At 43.2% G+C, this 13,993-nt stretch overlaps 1 protein-coding gene across 1 annotated transcript; it reads right to left on the bottom strand.

Annotated features, from left to right (window-relative positions):
* Positions 1-399: 399 nt before the first annotated feature.
* MTRF1 (mitochondrial translation release factor 1) lies at positions 400-12,400 on the bottom strand. Its single transcript, XM_086481980.1, has 9 exons — positions 11,914-12,400; positions 7,958-8,049; positions 7,030-7,111; positions 6,703-6,810; positions 6,439-6,611; positions 5,122-5,239; positions 3,804-3,940; positions 2,091-2,189; positions 400-627 (listed from the first exon to the last, which is right to left on the bottom strand). Exons 1-9 carry the CDS (start codon positions 12,398-12,400, stop codon positions 505-507), a joined length of 1,419 nt encoding a protein of 472 aa, XP_086338106.1. The 3' UTR covers positions 400-504.
* Positions 12,401-13,993: the final 1,593 nt, after the last annotated feature.

Raw genomic sequence — 13,993 nt, 5'->3', positions numbered from 1 at the left:
TTGTATATTCCCTCTAAAAAATAAAGCATCATGATACTGGGTTATTTTTAAGCACCTACATTAAGGAGGCTCACCCCATCAACGGGTAAAAGTAAGCGCTATTCATGAGGCCAGATTCTAGACTATGTTTGGGGAGCTTAGGTTCTTTCACCTGGAGAGGAACATCTCCACCCCCAAAACAAAACGTGCTCAATCTGTTATTTATTTCTTCTGCTCCGTCACCACAATTCTGTATCTTTCCAGCTCCAGTATGGTCAAGAGAAGGACCGGCTTAACAAAGCCACGCTGCGGAGTCAGAAGGGATGTGCACACAGTGCTCCGAGCTTGTTCTTTTCTGCTGGGCTGCTGTAATACATTCAACCCATTTGCACCAAAATATAAAAAAGTAGCACCACACGCTGAAAAAGAGGGGCATAGATTTTAATCAATGTATCATCTAACAAATACATCTGGTTTCTTCTGCTACTGAACACAACGTTTCTGCTTTAACTCTACACAAGGTCTTCAGCAGCCTCCTCCTTCTAAAGCCTGTAAATTTTCTAGATATTCGGTGACAGCCTCTATCTCTGCGAACTCCAGTAGTCTGCTGATGAGCTTATCCAGTGCTTCTTTCCCACTTAGAATTTCCTATGGAAACAATAAAACCAGACAAAAGCATTACTGACTGTACATCAGCGGGAGTCTGAAACGCCGACTACTCCAACGAGGAGCTCCTGGAATGCACTTCGCCTGGAGCCTTATCTTGGAGCATCCACTTGCTCATCCGGCTCCCCCGCGTGAAAGCAACGCGGCGCGGTGCACAGTTTACATGAAAATCCCCTAGCAAGAACGATCAAGGAGGGAAGAACCTAATTCCAATGCTGGTGTTCGTGCCGAGAACCAGTTTTGCCAGCGAAGCTCAGATCACTTTCATCAGACAGTTTATGGTTCCAGTTTCACTCAAGAAAAGTAACGAGTTCCCAACACTAAGTAACTGAAAAGCTCGACTAACAAAAGTAATTTTTATGCAATCATGGAACTTCTTCCCATTCTCCTTCACCATAGTATTTGTATACCTATTCCCCACTCCACTAAGTATGAACCACTCCATATCCAGCACGCCCTGGGCTCTTGAAGCTACCCAGGACGCCTGTGGGTACAGAAAAGTGTTGCTCCTTATGCAACAGCACTGACAGTAAACTGGACACCTAAGCCAACATATTGAAGGGTCAGCCTAAACTTTGTCCTAAAATTCAAAACATTTTCATAAATTGAATACACAATGCATTATCAGGTATTTGCTTCCCTGTAAAAAAAACAAATAAATAAATAAGATTAAAGCCATATGTAAAGATTTACTCAGAAATAAGAGCTCAGGTAATGTTAAAATGAAAGCATTTGGTTTCAGTTTCTTTTAACTGTGGCCTGCAAGGCAAACATAAAAGAAAAGTTTTTCTCTTTCTTCACTCCAGAATTAGGAGGAGGAAAGAATGGCTTAACAAAAGAAAAAGAGAAAAAAAAAAAAGAAAAAGAAAAAGAGGAAAAAAAAAAAGTAAAACAGAAAAAAAAAAGAAAAAGAAAAACAGGAAAAAAAAAAGAAAAAGAAAAAGAGAAAAAAAAAGAAAAAGAGGAAAAAAAAAAAGTAAAACAAAAAAAAAAGAAAAAGAAAAAGAGGAAAAAAAAAAGAAAAAGAGAAAAAAAAAGAAAAAGAAAAACAGAAAAAAAAAAGAAAAAGAAAAAAAAAGTCCTTCGCCTCAGGTTTCTCCTTTGGATGTAGTAAGCTTCAAGAATCTCCAATGTCACTTGCCCAGTCTGGCTGAGGGACTCAAGGAGTTCACTGAGGGCTACAGGCTTGATCATTTGTCACTCATACAGCAGGAGAAAAATACGCAGAGAAGTAGTGCAGAAACTTATACCCTGTGCCAGTCATCTTTAACACTACTCTGGAAGGCAGGAAAGAAAGCTTAAGCTTTCTAAATCTAGGATGTTCTGTCATATCACAACTGGCTATCGGATTTCCTCATATATATTAAGCAGATTTCACTAAGTTAATTTTTTCTTACGGTACACGTAAGTATCTAACTTTAAATGCTGTCACAAGCAACCGTTACCTTGATATTGCGTGCGTCATACGAGATCCTGTGGTCAGTGACTCTGTCCTGGGTGAAGTTATAAGTACGAATTCTCTCTGACTGGGCTCTGGTTCCCAACTACAGCGAAGCAGCAAAAAACAAATTATATTATATTGTGTTTTAAAAAAAACCACTCCAATACTACTCTAAAAGAGCATACCTAGAATAAACTTTAATGGATCAGCCTGTTCCAACTACAAACCTAGTGGTCACTGGCTTAGCATATGAGGCTTTTAAATACTGTGGCATTACCAAACCGTATTCTTTGTGATTCTGTGCCACAGACCGAGTTTTTACATCCTCCACTACATTTCTGTTCCAGCTCTCCAGCTGGAAGAATTATGTAACTCTAAAAAGTCATCTAAGGCAAGAGATATGTCTATAGGAGTCCTTAGTTCAAAAATGGGAGAGTGTTTTTCTTTTTTGGGGGAGTTGTAGCTCCAAGAAAAAAATAACGAAAGCCGGCACCATTAATCACAGAAGGAGCACAGTCAACGTGTGACAAAGCAGTTCCCCTACCGTTTGGCTGTTGGAAATCAGCACAGAAAGAGGAGGAAATTAAGAATACGAAGAACAGTCCTCTAGTGGTAAAGCGCAAGAAATGCAAGCAATTCTAAAAGAACCGAAAGCCAAATGAAGCTTTGTTGTGCGGTTTATACACTTTATGAAAATGAAGACTTAAATGCTAAAAACTGCTTAGAGAAATGGGTGTCTGCTTCAACGGGCTTTTCTGAAAATCCCATCTGCACCCAACAGGTGTATTTCAAAACAAGGAACGTATTGAGTAAATTCTGAAACATTAGGAAAGGTAATTTAGTTTTGCCTGATTTTCCGTAGTATTCATATAAATGTCCGTCTAAGTCCTTTAAGCCTCCTTCAAAGGCTCTCAAGCTCAAATTAATAACAAAAGATAAACAGCTCGCTGCTTACAATGACTGGGTTAATAATCTGCAGGAACAACATACTTAAATGCAACTTGAACTTAGCGATCAAATAGCTAAGCTGGAGTACTGAATAACTCTGTAATTCTCGAGTATTTTTATTCCTGTCAATCGGTGTTGAAGTCTGCACCACAAATGGGAAAATACTCAAAGAATGGGAAAAGAACGATGGCGCATTTCAAGGAAAAGGACACTGCGCAGCATGACTTGAGGTAACTTTTTTATGGAAGCTGTTTCTTCCTTAAAAGGTGACCTAAACCTTGTCAAATAAACTGCTACTAACTGCGTAGCAGCAGGATTGTTCATATACTTGTTTCTTTCAAAAGCTCTGTGTGGTCTTATCAAATACTCCGGTTTAGAAACAGGTTAAAATAGAACTTCTGAGCCTAGTTTTCACGGAAAGTAACTTTTTACTGATGCTCTATCTGTGCGACTCTGGCCTTAACAAGGGGATTCAGTATATGATGTCGAGTGTTGCCTTCTGGATAATTCCAGCTAGTCTTTTGACTCTTTTCTTTCCAGCTACAGTCGATGTCTCTTTTGCATTGCCTGAGAAGTCTGTGATAGCACTGAACTGGGGTAAGTAAAAAAAAAAAAAAAGACTTGCCATTTTAAAACCCAAGATTCTCCTTTGTAAGCACACCTGGTCAGACACACACACGCACTTGCTCTGTCCCTGGCGCTCAAAAAGATCAGAAACAAATCTACAACATCACACCCTCTCCAAATTTCAGCAATCACATGTTCTCACCTGCAGCTTTCTGGCACTCTGCTCTTGACTCAGTTGTTTTTCAACGATCTGCTGGTACAGCTTAGCTCTCAGTGTCCGCAGAGCTATTTCCTTGTTCATCTGCTGTGATCGCTCCTGCTGGCACTCAACTGCTAGTCCTTTACAGAGGGATTCAAGAGAGCTCAGATCAAAAGCCCATTATAGCAAAGAACAAACAAGCTAAATGAATTCTAACACATTAGGCAAATGAAACCTTCTAGAGTGCTCCTTTGTAGGGCTGTTCAGCTGTAAGATTGGCCAGAACCATTAGTATGTTTTTAAACTCTTCACAGCTGCACCACAGGCTTTGTTCAGCGCTACAGAAAAGTCAGGGATACTTTAAAATTTCATGAAGCAAACAAGTTTCTGATATTGCCTTCAGAAAACGGGTTCACTCCAATTAGCTATCACAGGCTAAAACTGCACAGTCTACGGAAGCATGTTTAAAACACTGTAACACAAGTTTTGAAAGTCTTAGTCTAGATAAGCTCTTGGAGGCTGGAAAGTTCATTATTCTAGCAGAGAAGGGTGTCTAAACAATACTGGTGACTCTTAAACTTAATTATGAATAATGAAATAAAATAAAATAAAGGTCTTTAAAAGCAATTTAGTAGTTATTTTTACTTCTCATTTCATTTCTGAAATAAAAAGGCATATAGGAAACAGCTGTTTTCAGGTCACTACTGGGATTTCCTGTGCCTGAAGAGACTCTGCATCTGGACAGATAGAAGCACACTGAATTTCAATAAAATCGAATGCTGAGAAAGACAGAGTGGTCCAGTTTACACACTACCTTCCCATCAGTGTGCATTTTCCTCCCTATTCAGCAGCTGATGGCATTATCTAGTACCGAATGAAAATCTTCAAGCCTCCTTTTTTCTCAGTCGTGTAACTACAGAGGTTCCAGCCAGGCCAAGCGCACCCGTGGTTGCCAACGGCCATTATTCCTCAAGGTACAGAGCACACAGCACGAATTATTTACACCTGCCATCCCACCCCTGCCACCCTCCATTTGTTCCTTCATCCTCCAAAGACCGTGTATTCATTAAACACTCCCTCTGAAGACAAAACTGGCATAATTGCAACTTACTGGCCATTGTGCCACTGGCACATATCCCTTTTCTCACGCGTTGCCTTGCTAGAAGAGGGGCAGAACCACAAGGGGCTACTTCCTTTTTTTTTGGTGTAAGGCCCCACCCTGCAGACTCACTCTAAAGGTGAACTTGTTGCAGGATCACAGGCTTTCTCTTCACGCTACAGATGTAGGGTGATCAGAAGGATGACAGGCAGCCAGGCTTACCCGTGGGAAGATGTACAATTCTCACAGCGCTGTCGGTTTTGTTAACGTGTTGCCCTCCTGCTCCTTTGGCCCTGAACGTATCTATACGCAAATCTTTGGGATCCACTTTAACATCAACCTAGAATCAAAGAAAATTATTACTTGCTGCTCATTCTAAAAATATTTGAATGTCAATGATACTCGGTGTAAAAAAAAATAAATCACTTCCCAAAAAAACCTGCTCCTTTACAACTGTTCCTGAGTAACAGCTGTAATTATTATACTTTGAAAAAAATGCAGTATCAACTATTATCTGCAACGCGAGTGATGCTTTAAATATTCCACTTATTTTTTCAAACTCTTAGTCCAGGTCCTTCACAAAACAAGGTACATGCGTGTGTGAAACAAAACAAAATCAATAACTTTTTGTAAAACCGCTAGCTTTGGCAGGGAGACTAAGAAATATGCAAATAAACAAAAAATACTTCTAAACAGCAGTGCAAGGACATTGTCCATGAGTCAAGCCTGAATGATTCCTGCAACAGTACCTAAAAACATCAAACTGAGGAAAAAATGGGTGCATCCAGATCCAAGTAAGGATTGCAGCATTGGAAATACAACTCCATGATGACCTGGACCACAGTTTGAGCTCAGTGGATGGGAAAGGAACATTCAGATCTGACCAATGTTGCAAGGAAAGCATTACAAGGAAGCAGGAGAATGTTCAGGGAAAGCCTACAGGGTCTGTTTTTGTTTATTTTGTGTGTAAATTGCTGGCCTGAGTGAGAACTGTCGGTATCAGTGAGATCTCAGACAGACCGTCGGACACACTCACTCGTTTGCATTCCAAGCAGATTGTCCTTGATTTAACAGAGAAGGGCATCAGTAGTTTAAATGAAACAAAAAAAAAAAATCAAAAGGACTTGCAGAATCACATTACTATGCAATCCTGAATATCTTCTTGGACGTATTCCCTGTCTTAATACATTACGTAATTTAAAATTGGCTTACTCATAGCAGTCAGCTTGGTGAGGGCTGGGGCTGGAATACTCATTGAAACGATCATTGATTTACATGCCATTTCAGGCAACAGCAAATCTCTGCAAAGTTGCTTCCGATGACCCAATTAAACATGTCAGGTACAAAGCCAAGGACTATTATCACCTTCCAGAGTCAAAGAACTTGTGGTTCTCTTGCTGGGACCTGCACAAAGCACTTGGGTATCAATAAAAGCCCCAAACAGTAACAGTAACGTAGTTTTAAATAACACCTACTCCAATGACAAAACGGGTGAGCAGGGATACACCACCTCACTACCCTGACTAACAGCTACTTTACCTCGTCTGGCTGAGGGAGGACAATAACTGACATGGTCCCAGTGTGAATACGCTGCATTCTTGATGACAGGCCTGTCTCAGGGATTCGCTGGACTCGATGAGTCCCTCCTTCATATTTCAGGTGCCTGTAGACTTCATCTCCTGAAATATGAGCAGCGGCATGATGCAACCCACCTAGAGAGACAAATAATGCATGACAAATATAGCACAGAAACGCTGCTTTTAATTTCGTTGTCTTGGTGGAATGTCTGAAAAACTACTGTACCTTTCTCAGCCAGCGTATAGTTCACGATGTCAAAGGTCCAATGTTTATAGTCTGCATAGTTCTGGTACATCTCGAACATTTCTTTGGTGAACTGTTGGCAGATGTCTCCTAAAAATATAAAGGCACTACAACGTAAATAGCAGTTCACAAAATGGCAGCCACCACTTTTCAGATTTAGCTGCAGTCATTAGACAGGTTAATACTCTTCTTCAGGCAGCATTACTTGATACTATTAAAGTACAAAAAGTCATTAAGAATAACCCATAAGAGGTTTAATAAAGTTGGATGGAGGTTTGAAGTAATCTTTACTGTGGGGACTTTGCTGACCTCCAGTTGTTCTGCCAGCTGTCACTTCTAATATGACATGACTTCTATCATATTTTTCCTTTGGCAGTAGAAGCTGGAAAAGCTGAAAGAGAAAAAAAAAAAAAAAAAAAAGAATGTCATTATCTCCTTCACGACTCTGTATCTCCTCTTAATCAAATTTACAGCCAGCCTTCACAATTGCCACAGCTTGAGCGCACACAACCACTGATTTCTTTAGGCAAACGGGTCAGCAGGACTAAAAACTGTCCAACGGCCGTGGCAACTCAGCGCATCAGTGTGGAAACGGGATATGCTGGTGCAGCCATAGGAAAGCTAGCTGAAAATTCGATCCTGCAAAGTCAGGTGCCAGGTCACCCACTCCAGCCCCAACGACCTGTGATCACAAAGTTATTAGCTATAACCCAGCCAATCTTTACATTAATCTTATTTTTCAGAAAATCCCATTTCATATTATTTCAATCTGAACATAGAAGTGAGCCCAAACATAGAGAGGTCTCCACTGAATCGTTTCAGCTTCTCTGCTTATAATTAATTTCCCCACCCATGGGGTGCTGTCAGCTGAAAAGAAAATGAAAGACTGCAAGTTCCAATCAGAAATCTTTCAAGAATGCACGCTCCGCTGCCACAAACAGTTACTAGGATGTCATGTCAGGTCTCAATAGCACGGACTCACCATTTCTTTAATGCCCTTCAGCATCTGCAGACAGACAAGCAAGCCAGCAAAAATGACTAAAATAATAAGCTTCTAAGCCACAATTGTCAGTAAGAAGCTTACTAATAATTAATGTTGCCACTTCTTTTCAGGGAGATGACAGAAGATGGACTTCTGTTTCACTAAACGCAAGTGTCAGTCTATTGGTAAGATCACAAAAGAACATTTTTCTGACATCTTTATTTATAAAGCTGTGTAATTTTATCTCAGGCTCACCTTTCTGCACAACATGTTGATCTTTTTATCCAGGGTTTCCTTCTCTTCTAAGGCAAGCTCTAGAAGTTGTTTCTCATCTCTGCTGTCTAGCTCTAAATTCCAACAGGAATAGATGTTAGCCAATCTCACCTAGTTTAGAGCAAATTGTAATACAGCTGTCCAAAGACATGCATTGCAGCACATAAAAGCTTGCAGTTGCACTTTGCCAGCATGAAATATCAAATAAGAGCAGCCCAAGCCAGGATGCACACTGCTGACTAAATGATCATGTTTTTCAGGTGTGCTGGAAGGAGTAGCGGGTATCTTAACTCTCAATCCCTACCTTACGGCTCAAAGTCTGCATCAAACAGATGCCAGTCCTACCTGACAGTTACTCACTCTCAGTTATACTGATGGTTATGTGACACAGATTGACACGACAGTCCAGGAGTAAACCCACAAACGGATTTGACGAAATACGTCAAAAACATGCCTGCAGATACGAAGTGCCTCAGTTTCCCCTATTAGAATTTTTTATGAAACAAAATGTTTTGTTTCTAGACGTGCTCAGAAATACCCATATATTCAACAATTTGTAGGCAACTCATTAATACAAATAATGGTACGATGACAATAATGAGGTTTCTAACCTTCTGTCTCCTGCTATTCAAGACATCGGTGAGATGTGGGAGTCATGGCTGCAAGTCATCAGGATGTGGAAGACCTCATTTGGACTCTTTGCTTTGCTTAAGGAGATTCCCTTCCACTCTCCAGACCACAATCTGTCCAGTTTTGAGCTCCCCAGTACAAGAAGGTCATGGAAATACTGGGGTGAGTCTATTTGAGAACCACCAAGATGGTCAAGGGCTGGAGCAAAGGACGTATGAGAAGAGGCTGAGGAAACTGTGTTCAGCCTTCAGGCAAGGAGGGGGAGGGACAGTTTCATTGTTGGCGATAACGTGTTTAAGAGAGGAAAAAAAGTAATTGCGCAGCAGTAATTGCAGCGAGAGAGAGGAGTGAGAATACGTGAGAGAAACATTCTGCAGACACCAAGGTCAGTGAAGAAGCGGGGGAGGAGATGCTCCAGGCGCCAGAGCAGCGATTCCCCTGTGGCCTGTGGTGAAGACCGTGGTGAAGCAGGCTGTCCCCCTGCAGCCCATGGGCGGTGGAGCAGATGACTGCCTACACCCCATGGAGGGCCCCCACGCCGGAGTAGGTGGATATCTGAAGGAAGCTGTGAACCCACGGGAAGCCTGCACCGGAGCAGGGTCCTGGCAGGACCTGTGGTCCGTGGAGAGAGAGAGAGAAGCCCACGCTGGAGCAGGTTTGCTGCTGGTGACCCTGTGGGGGGACCCACGCTGGAGCAGTCGGTTCCTGAAGCACTGCACCCCATGAAGGAGACCCACGCTGGAGCAGTTCCCAGAGAACTGCAGCCTGTGGGAAGGACTCACGCTGGAGAAGTCACGGAGGACTGTCCCCCATGAGAAGGGACCCCACATTGGAGCAGGGGAAGTGTGTGAGGAGTCCTCCCCCTGAGGAGGAAGGAGCAGCAGAAAACAGCAGTGTGATGAACTGACCCCAACCCCCATTCCTGTCCCCCTGTGCCGCTCGGGGGGGGAGGAGGGAGAGAAATCGGGAACAAAGTTAAGCCCAGGAAGAAGGGAGGGGTGGGGGGAAGGTGTTTTAAATTGGGGTTTATTTCTCATTACTCCTCTCTGAGTTGATTGGTAATAAATTACATTTTTTCCCAAGTTGAGTCTGTTTTGCCCATGACAGTAAATGTTGAGTGATCTCCCTGTCCTTATCTCAACCCACAATCCTGTTGTTATATTTTTCTCTCCCCTGTCCAGCTGAGGAGGGGGAGAGTGATAAGAGTGGCTTTGGTGGGCACCTTGTCAGGCATCTGGCCAGGGTCAAACCACCACAGACCCTCAGAGGTCCTCTTCAAACTAAATTGCGTCATTACTTATTTTGTAAATTATTTTACTCCCTGTGTACTCTCTTATTCCTGAACAGTATCAAAAACAGCAACAATTTTTCTTAGACAACCATCTATTTTTATTCTTTGAAGGACCCCTCAAACATTTTCAAAGAAATACTAGTTTTTGCCATTTAAATTGGAAGTTGACAATTCAGGGCCTAATGAAAGTTCATGTAATTTGCTCAATAAGTATCACTGAACTGGTAGATGGAATCCCATTTTAAATAATACAGGTGAATTCTGCATAGAATCATAAGGTTGGAATAGACCTCTAATATCATCAGGTCCAACCGTTGACCTAACATCACCATGCCCACTAAACCATGTCTCAAAGTGCCACGTCAACATGTTTTTCAACACCTCCAGGGATGGTGACTCCACCACTTCCCTGGGCAGCCTGGTCCAATGCTTGACCACTCTTTCAGTAAAGAAATTTTTCCTAATGTCCAATCTAAACCTCCCCTGGTGCAACTTGAGGCCATTTCCTCTTGTCCTATTGCTCGTTACTTGGGAGAAGAGACCGACCCCCACCTCACTACAACCTCCTTTCAGGTAGTTGTAGAGGGCGATAAGGTCTCCCCTCAGCCTCCCCTTCTCCAGACCAAACAACCCCAGTACCCTCAGCTGCTCCCCATAAGACCTGTTCTCCAGACTCCTCACCAGCTTCGTTGTCCTTCTCTGGACATGCTCCAGCACCTCAATGTCTTTCTTGTACTGAGGGGCCCAAAACCACACACAGTATTCGAGGTGCAGCCTCACCAGTGCCGAGTACAGGGGCACGATCACCTCCCTACTCCTGCTGGCCACACTATTGCTGATACAGGCCAGGATGCTGTTGGCCGCCTTGGCCACCTGGGCACACTGCTGGCTCATGCTCAGCCGGCTGTCGACCAGCACCCCCAGGTCCTTTTCTGCTGGGCAGCTTTCCAGCCACTCCTCCCCAAGCCTGAAGCGCTGCACGGGGCTGTTGTGACTCAAGTGCAGGACCCGGCACTTGGCCTTGTTAAACCTCATACAGTTGGCCTCCTGGCCCGTCCAGACCCCTCTGCAGACCCTTCCTGCCCTCGAGCAGATCAACACTCCCACCCAATTTAGTGTCATCTGCAAACTTACTGAGGGAGCACTCAATCCCCTCATCCAGATCATCGATAAAGATATTAAACAGAACTGGCCCCAAAACTGAGCCCTGGGGGCCACCGCTTGTGACCAGCAACCAACTGGACTCAACTCCGTTCACCACAACTCTCTGTGCTCGGCCATCCAGCCAGTTTTTAACCTAGCTTAGAGTGCACCTGTCTAGGCCATGAGCCACCAGCTTTCCTAGAATGCTGTGGGAGATGGTGTCAAAGGCTTTACTAAAGTCCATGTAGATGACACCCACAGCCATCCCCTCATAGACTAGGGGGGTCACCTGCTCATAGAAGGAGATCAGGTTGGTTAAGCAGGACCCACCCTTCATGAACCCATGCTGGCTGGGCCTGAGTCCCTGGTTGTCCTGCACACGCCATGTGAGCGCCCTCAAGCTGAACCGCTCCATAATCTTCCCTGGTACCGAGGTCAGGCTGACAGGCCTGTAGTTCCCCAGATCCTCCTTCCAGCCCTTCTTGCAGACAGGTGTATGCATCTATCAAATGTATTAGGCTCGCTAAATTATTTTCCTTCAGTTCACACTGCTCTTAGTTCTATCAAAAAACAACCTTAAAACAAGTATTTCCAAACTATTTCTGCTAGACGGATAGCCCTGAGATTCCAGACGATCCCTCTCTTCTAAGCTGGCTGTATCAAGACCTCAAACTGAAGTGAGATGAAAAGCAGAAGGATGTGGCTGGATGTGGAAAACCCTAGCAGCATGCAAGCTCCCAGGAGCAGGCAGGCCCACCGAGTGTTCCAGGACTGGCTGAACTTACTTAAAAGCTTTCCCAAAAGGCTGGGCAATGAAGTTTATCACAAGCAAAGCTACTGTTCTGAAACAAGTAAGTAGATGTGTTCTCCTTACCTCTGCACATAGCTTCTAACTCCTGAACTTCTCTTTCAGCCTCTTTGATTTCTTGAAATGCAGCTGCAATAGGGGACAGATCCGCACATCTTCTCCTCAGGGTTCTTTCCTCAAAGTCATTTAATGAGTCAGTATTTAGCAGATGACTACTAACCTGCTGGTATTCCTTGCTGAGAGTCTCCAGATACTTCTGCACAGCCTCATGCTTCCACAATGCTCGAGAATCCTGATGTATTTTCCTACGCTGACTGTTAGAAGACAGAGTAAATCTAGCTGTGTCCAATAAGGACTTTGGCCTCCAAAATCCACAGTTGTGCAGTCCCACCACATAACCTATCTTCTTTGCAACAGGAGGGAGAAGACAGCTATGAAGTTGGCCGTGACAGTAGCAATTGGCAAGCAGGCTCTTGAAAAGACAGACACTTCGGAAAGGTTTCATTTTGTTTTCTATTTTTCCACCACCTGAAATTAAAAGTAGACAGTACATGGGCCAGTGTTATTACCTAGAGAAAGAGAGCATTCTATTAAAAGAACCCCAAACGACCAAAACCAAGAACTGTATCAAGCCCAAATCCTGTTCTTGATTACACCAGCACAAATGTAACTGTCATAAAACTATTCCTGTTTTAGTCCTGGTTTAAACCAGAAACTCTTATCAGCACCATTGTACCGACTGAGGGGTGGAAAGGGTCTCTTCCCTCACCTCCTCAAACAATCTATTTATGCTGTGGAAAAGCTACTGTAGATGCGGCTTTACAGACAACAGCTTCGTTTTGCCATATGTCTCACTGGAAAAATCCAACCGTGTCACGCCTTACTGGCAAAGGAAAAATGTTGCTGAGAGAAGACAAATCTATACTGGAGGTACAGAATTCTACATAGAGAATGTCTGAAATGTCCAGAATTATGCACAAAACTATACCCGCTAGCAGGACAGAACTTTGGCAGGAGGGCATGAGTAACATTGAGCTGACCTTGCAACAGATTAGCCAGTAGGACTACAATAGACCTGCAAGAGATTACTCACCCATATATGTACCAAGACACGGGAACAGTGCTTTATGTCCCCTGTGTGCTCCTTCCCATGGTATATTTACATATAAGTGACATAAGTATTTTCCATCCAAAAAGCGAGTGAGAAGCTGGTTCTTTGAAATCCAGCCCAGTGTATTTTTCTGAAACACTACTGTTTTGCAGGACAGAGGCTCCTCGTAGCATCACTGTTGCTCTAGAAAAGATCTTTTCCTCTTCATTTTATACCATCAACATTGCAAACTATGTTATGAATTCTCACTGCACTCTAAAAATTTATATTGGAGTGCAAGGGCCTACCGAGGGCATTAAATTGAAATCATTTGCATTCTGGGACTACTCACACAGAAAAAGCTTTGACAAATAAAGAAGCAGTCCTTAAAGTCTCTGCCAGTGCCACAATTGCATCTATCTACTGACTTTTACAAAAGAAAAAAAAGTGGATTCAGAGAAAATGAGAGCTTGAAACTTTTGCAACAAGATCTTCTTGAAACATACACTTCCGTTTTGTGACACAATTACTTTTTCCTCATCAGTGACAAGACCTTCTATGCATCTCCAAGTATTCAATTAACAAATTACTATGACATTCTAACTACTCAACTCGCCCATTATCCCCACCTATTTACTTTCATCCACTTGTCCACAACGAAGAAAGAGCAATACGCAGTAAACCCATAAGCACTGCCTCTTGCTTGCCTGGATGTCTGCTTTACTACCTGCAGAAGGAGGGAAGGACCTTTATTGTACTTCTGTACCTTCTCCAGGTTCCCCAGCCAGCGAGGGCTAGCGAAGCCACAGCAGCAACTTCAGGACTGCTTTAACTTACAGAAAGCCAACGATACCGCCAAGGATTCCTCCAACGACTAAAACCAGCTGCAGCAGAGGGATCGTGTTCCCTTCACCAGGAACACAGCAAAAGGCACAAATCTGGCTCCTCACCTTCAATCCCCTGAGACTTATTTGCTTAGGGGCACAGGCAGACTCAATTCCAAAAGACCTAACTCTGCTGATGACACTGGAATTGCTCCAGATCAGCACAGCCCAT

The sequence above is a fragment of the Leptosomus discolor genome, chromosome 1 (genome assembly GCF_034619465.1).
Source record: "Leptosomus discolor isolate bLepDis1 chromosome 1, bLepDis1.hap2, whole genome shotgun sequence".
NCBI classification, from domain to species: Eukaryota; Metazoa; Chordata; class Aves; order Leptosomiformes; family Leptosomidae; genus Leptosomus; species Leptosomus discolor.
Note: the sequence above shows the minus strand (reverse complement) of the source record. Positions and strands in the feature narration are given on the sequence as shown.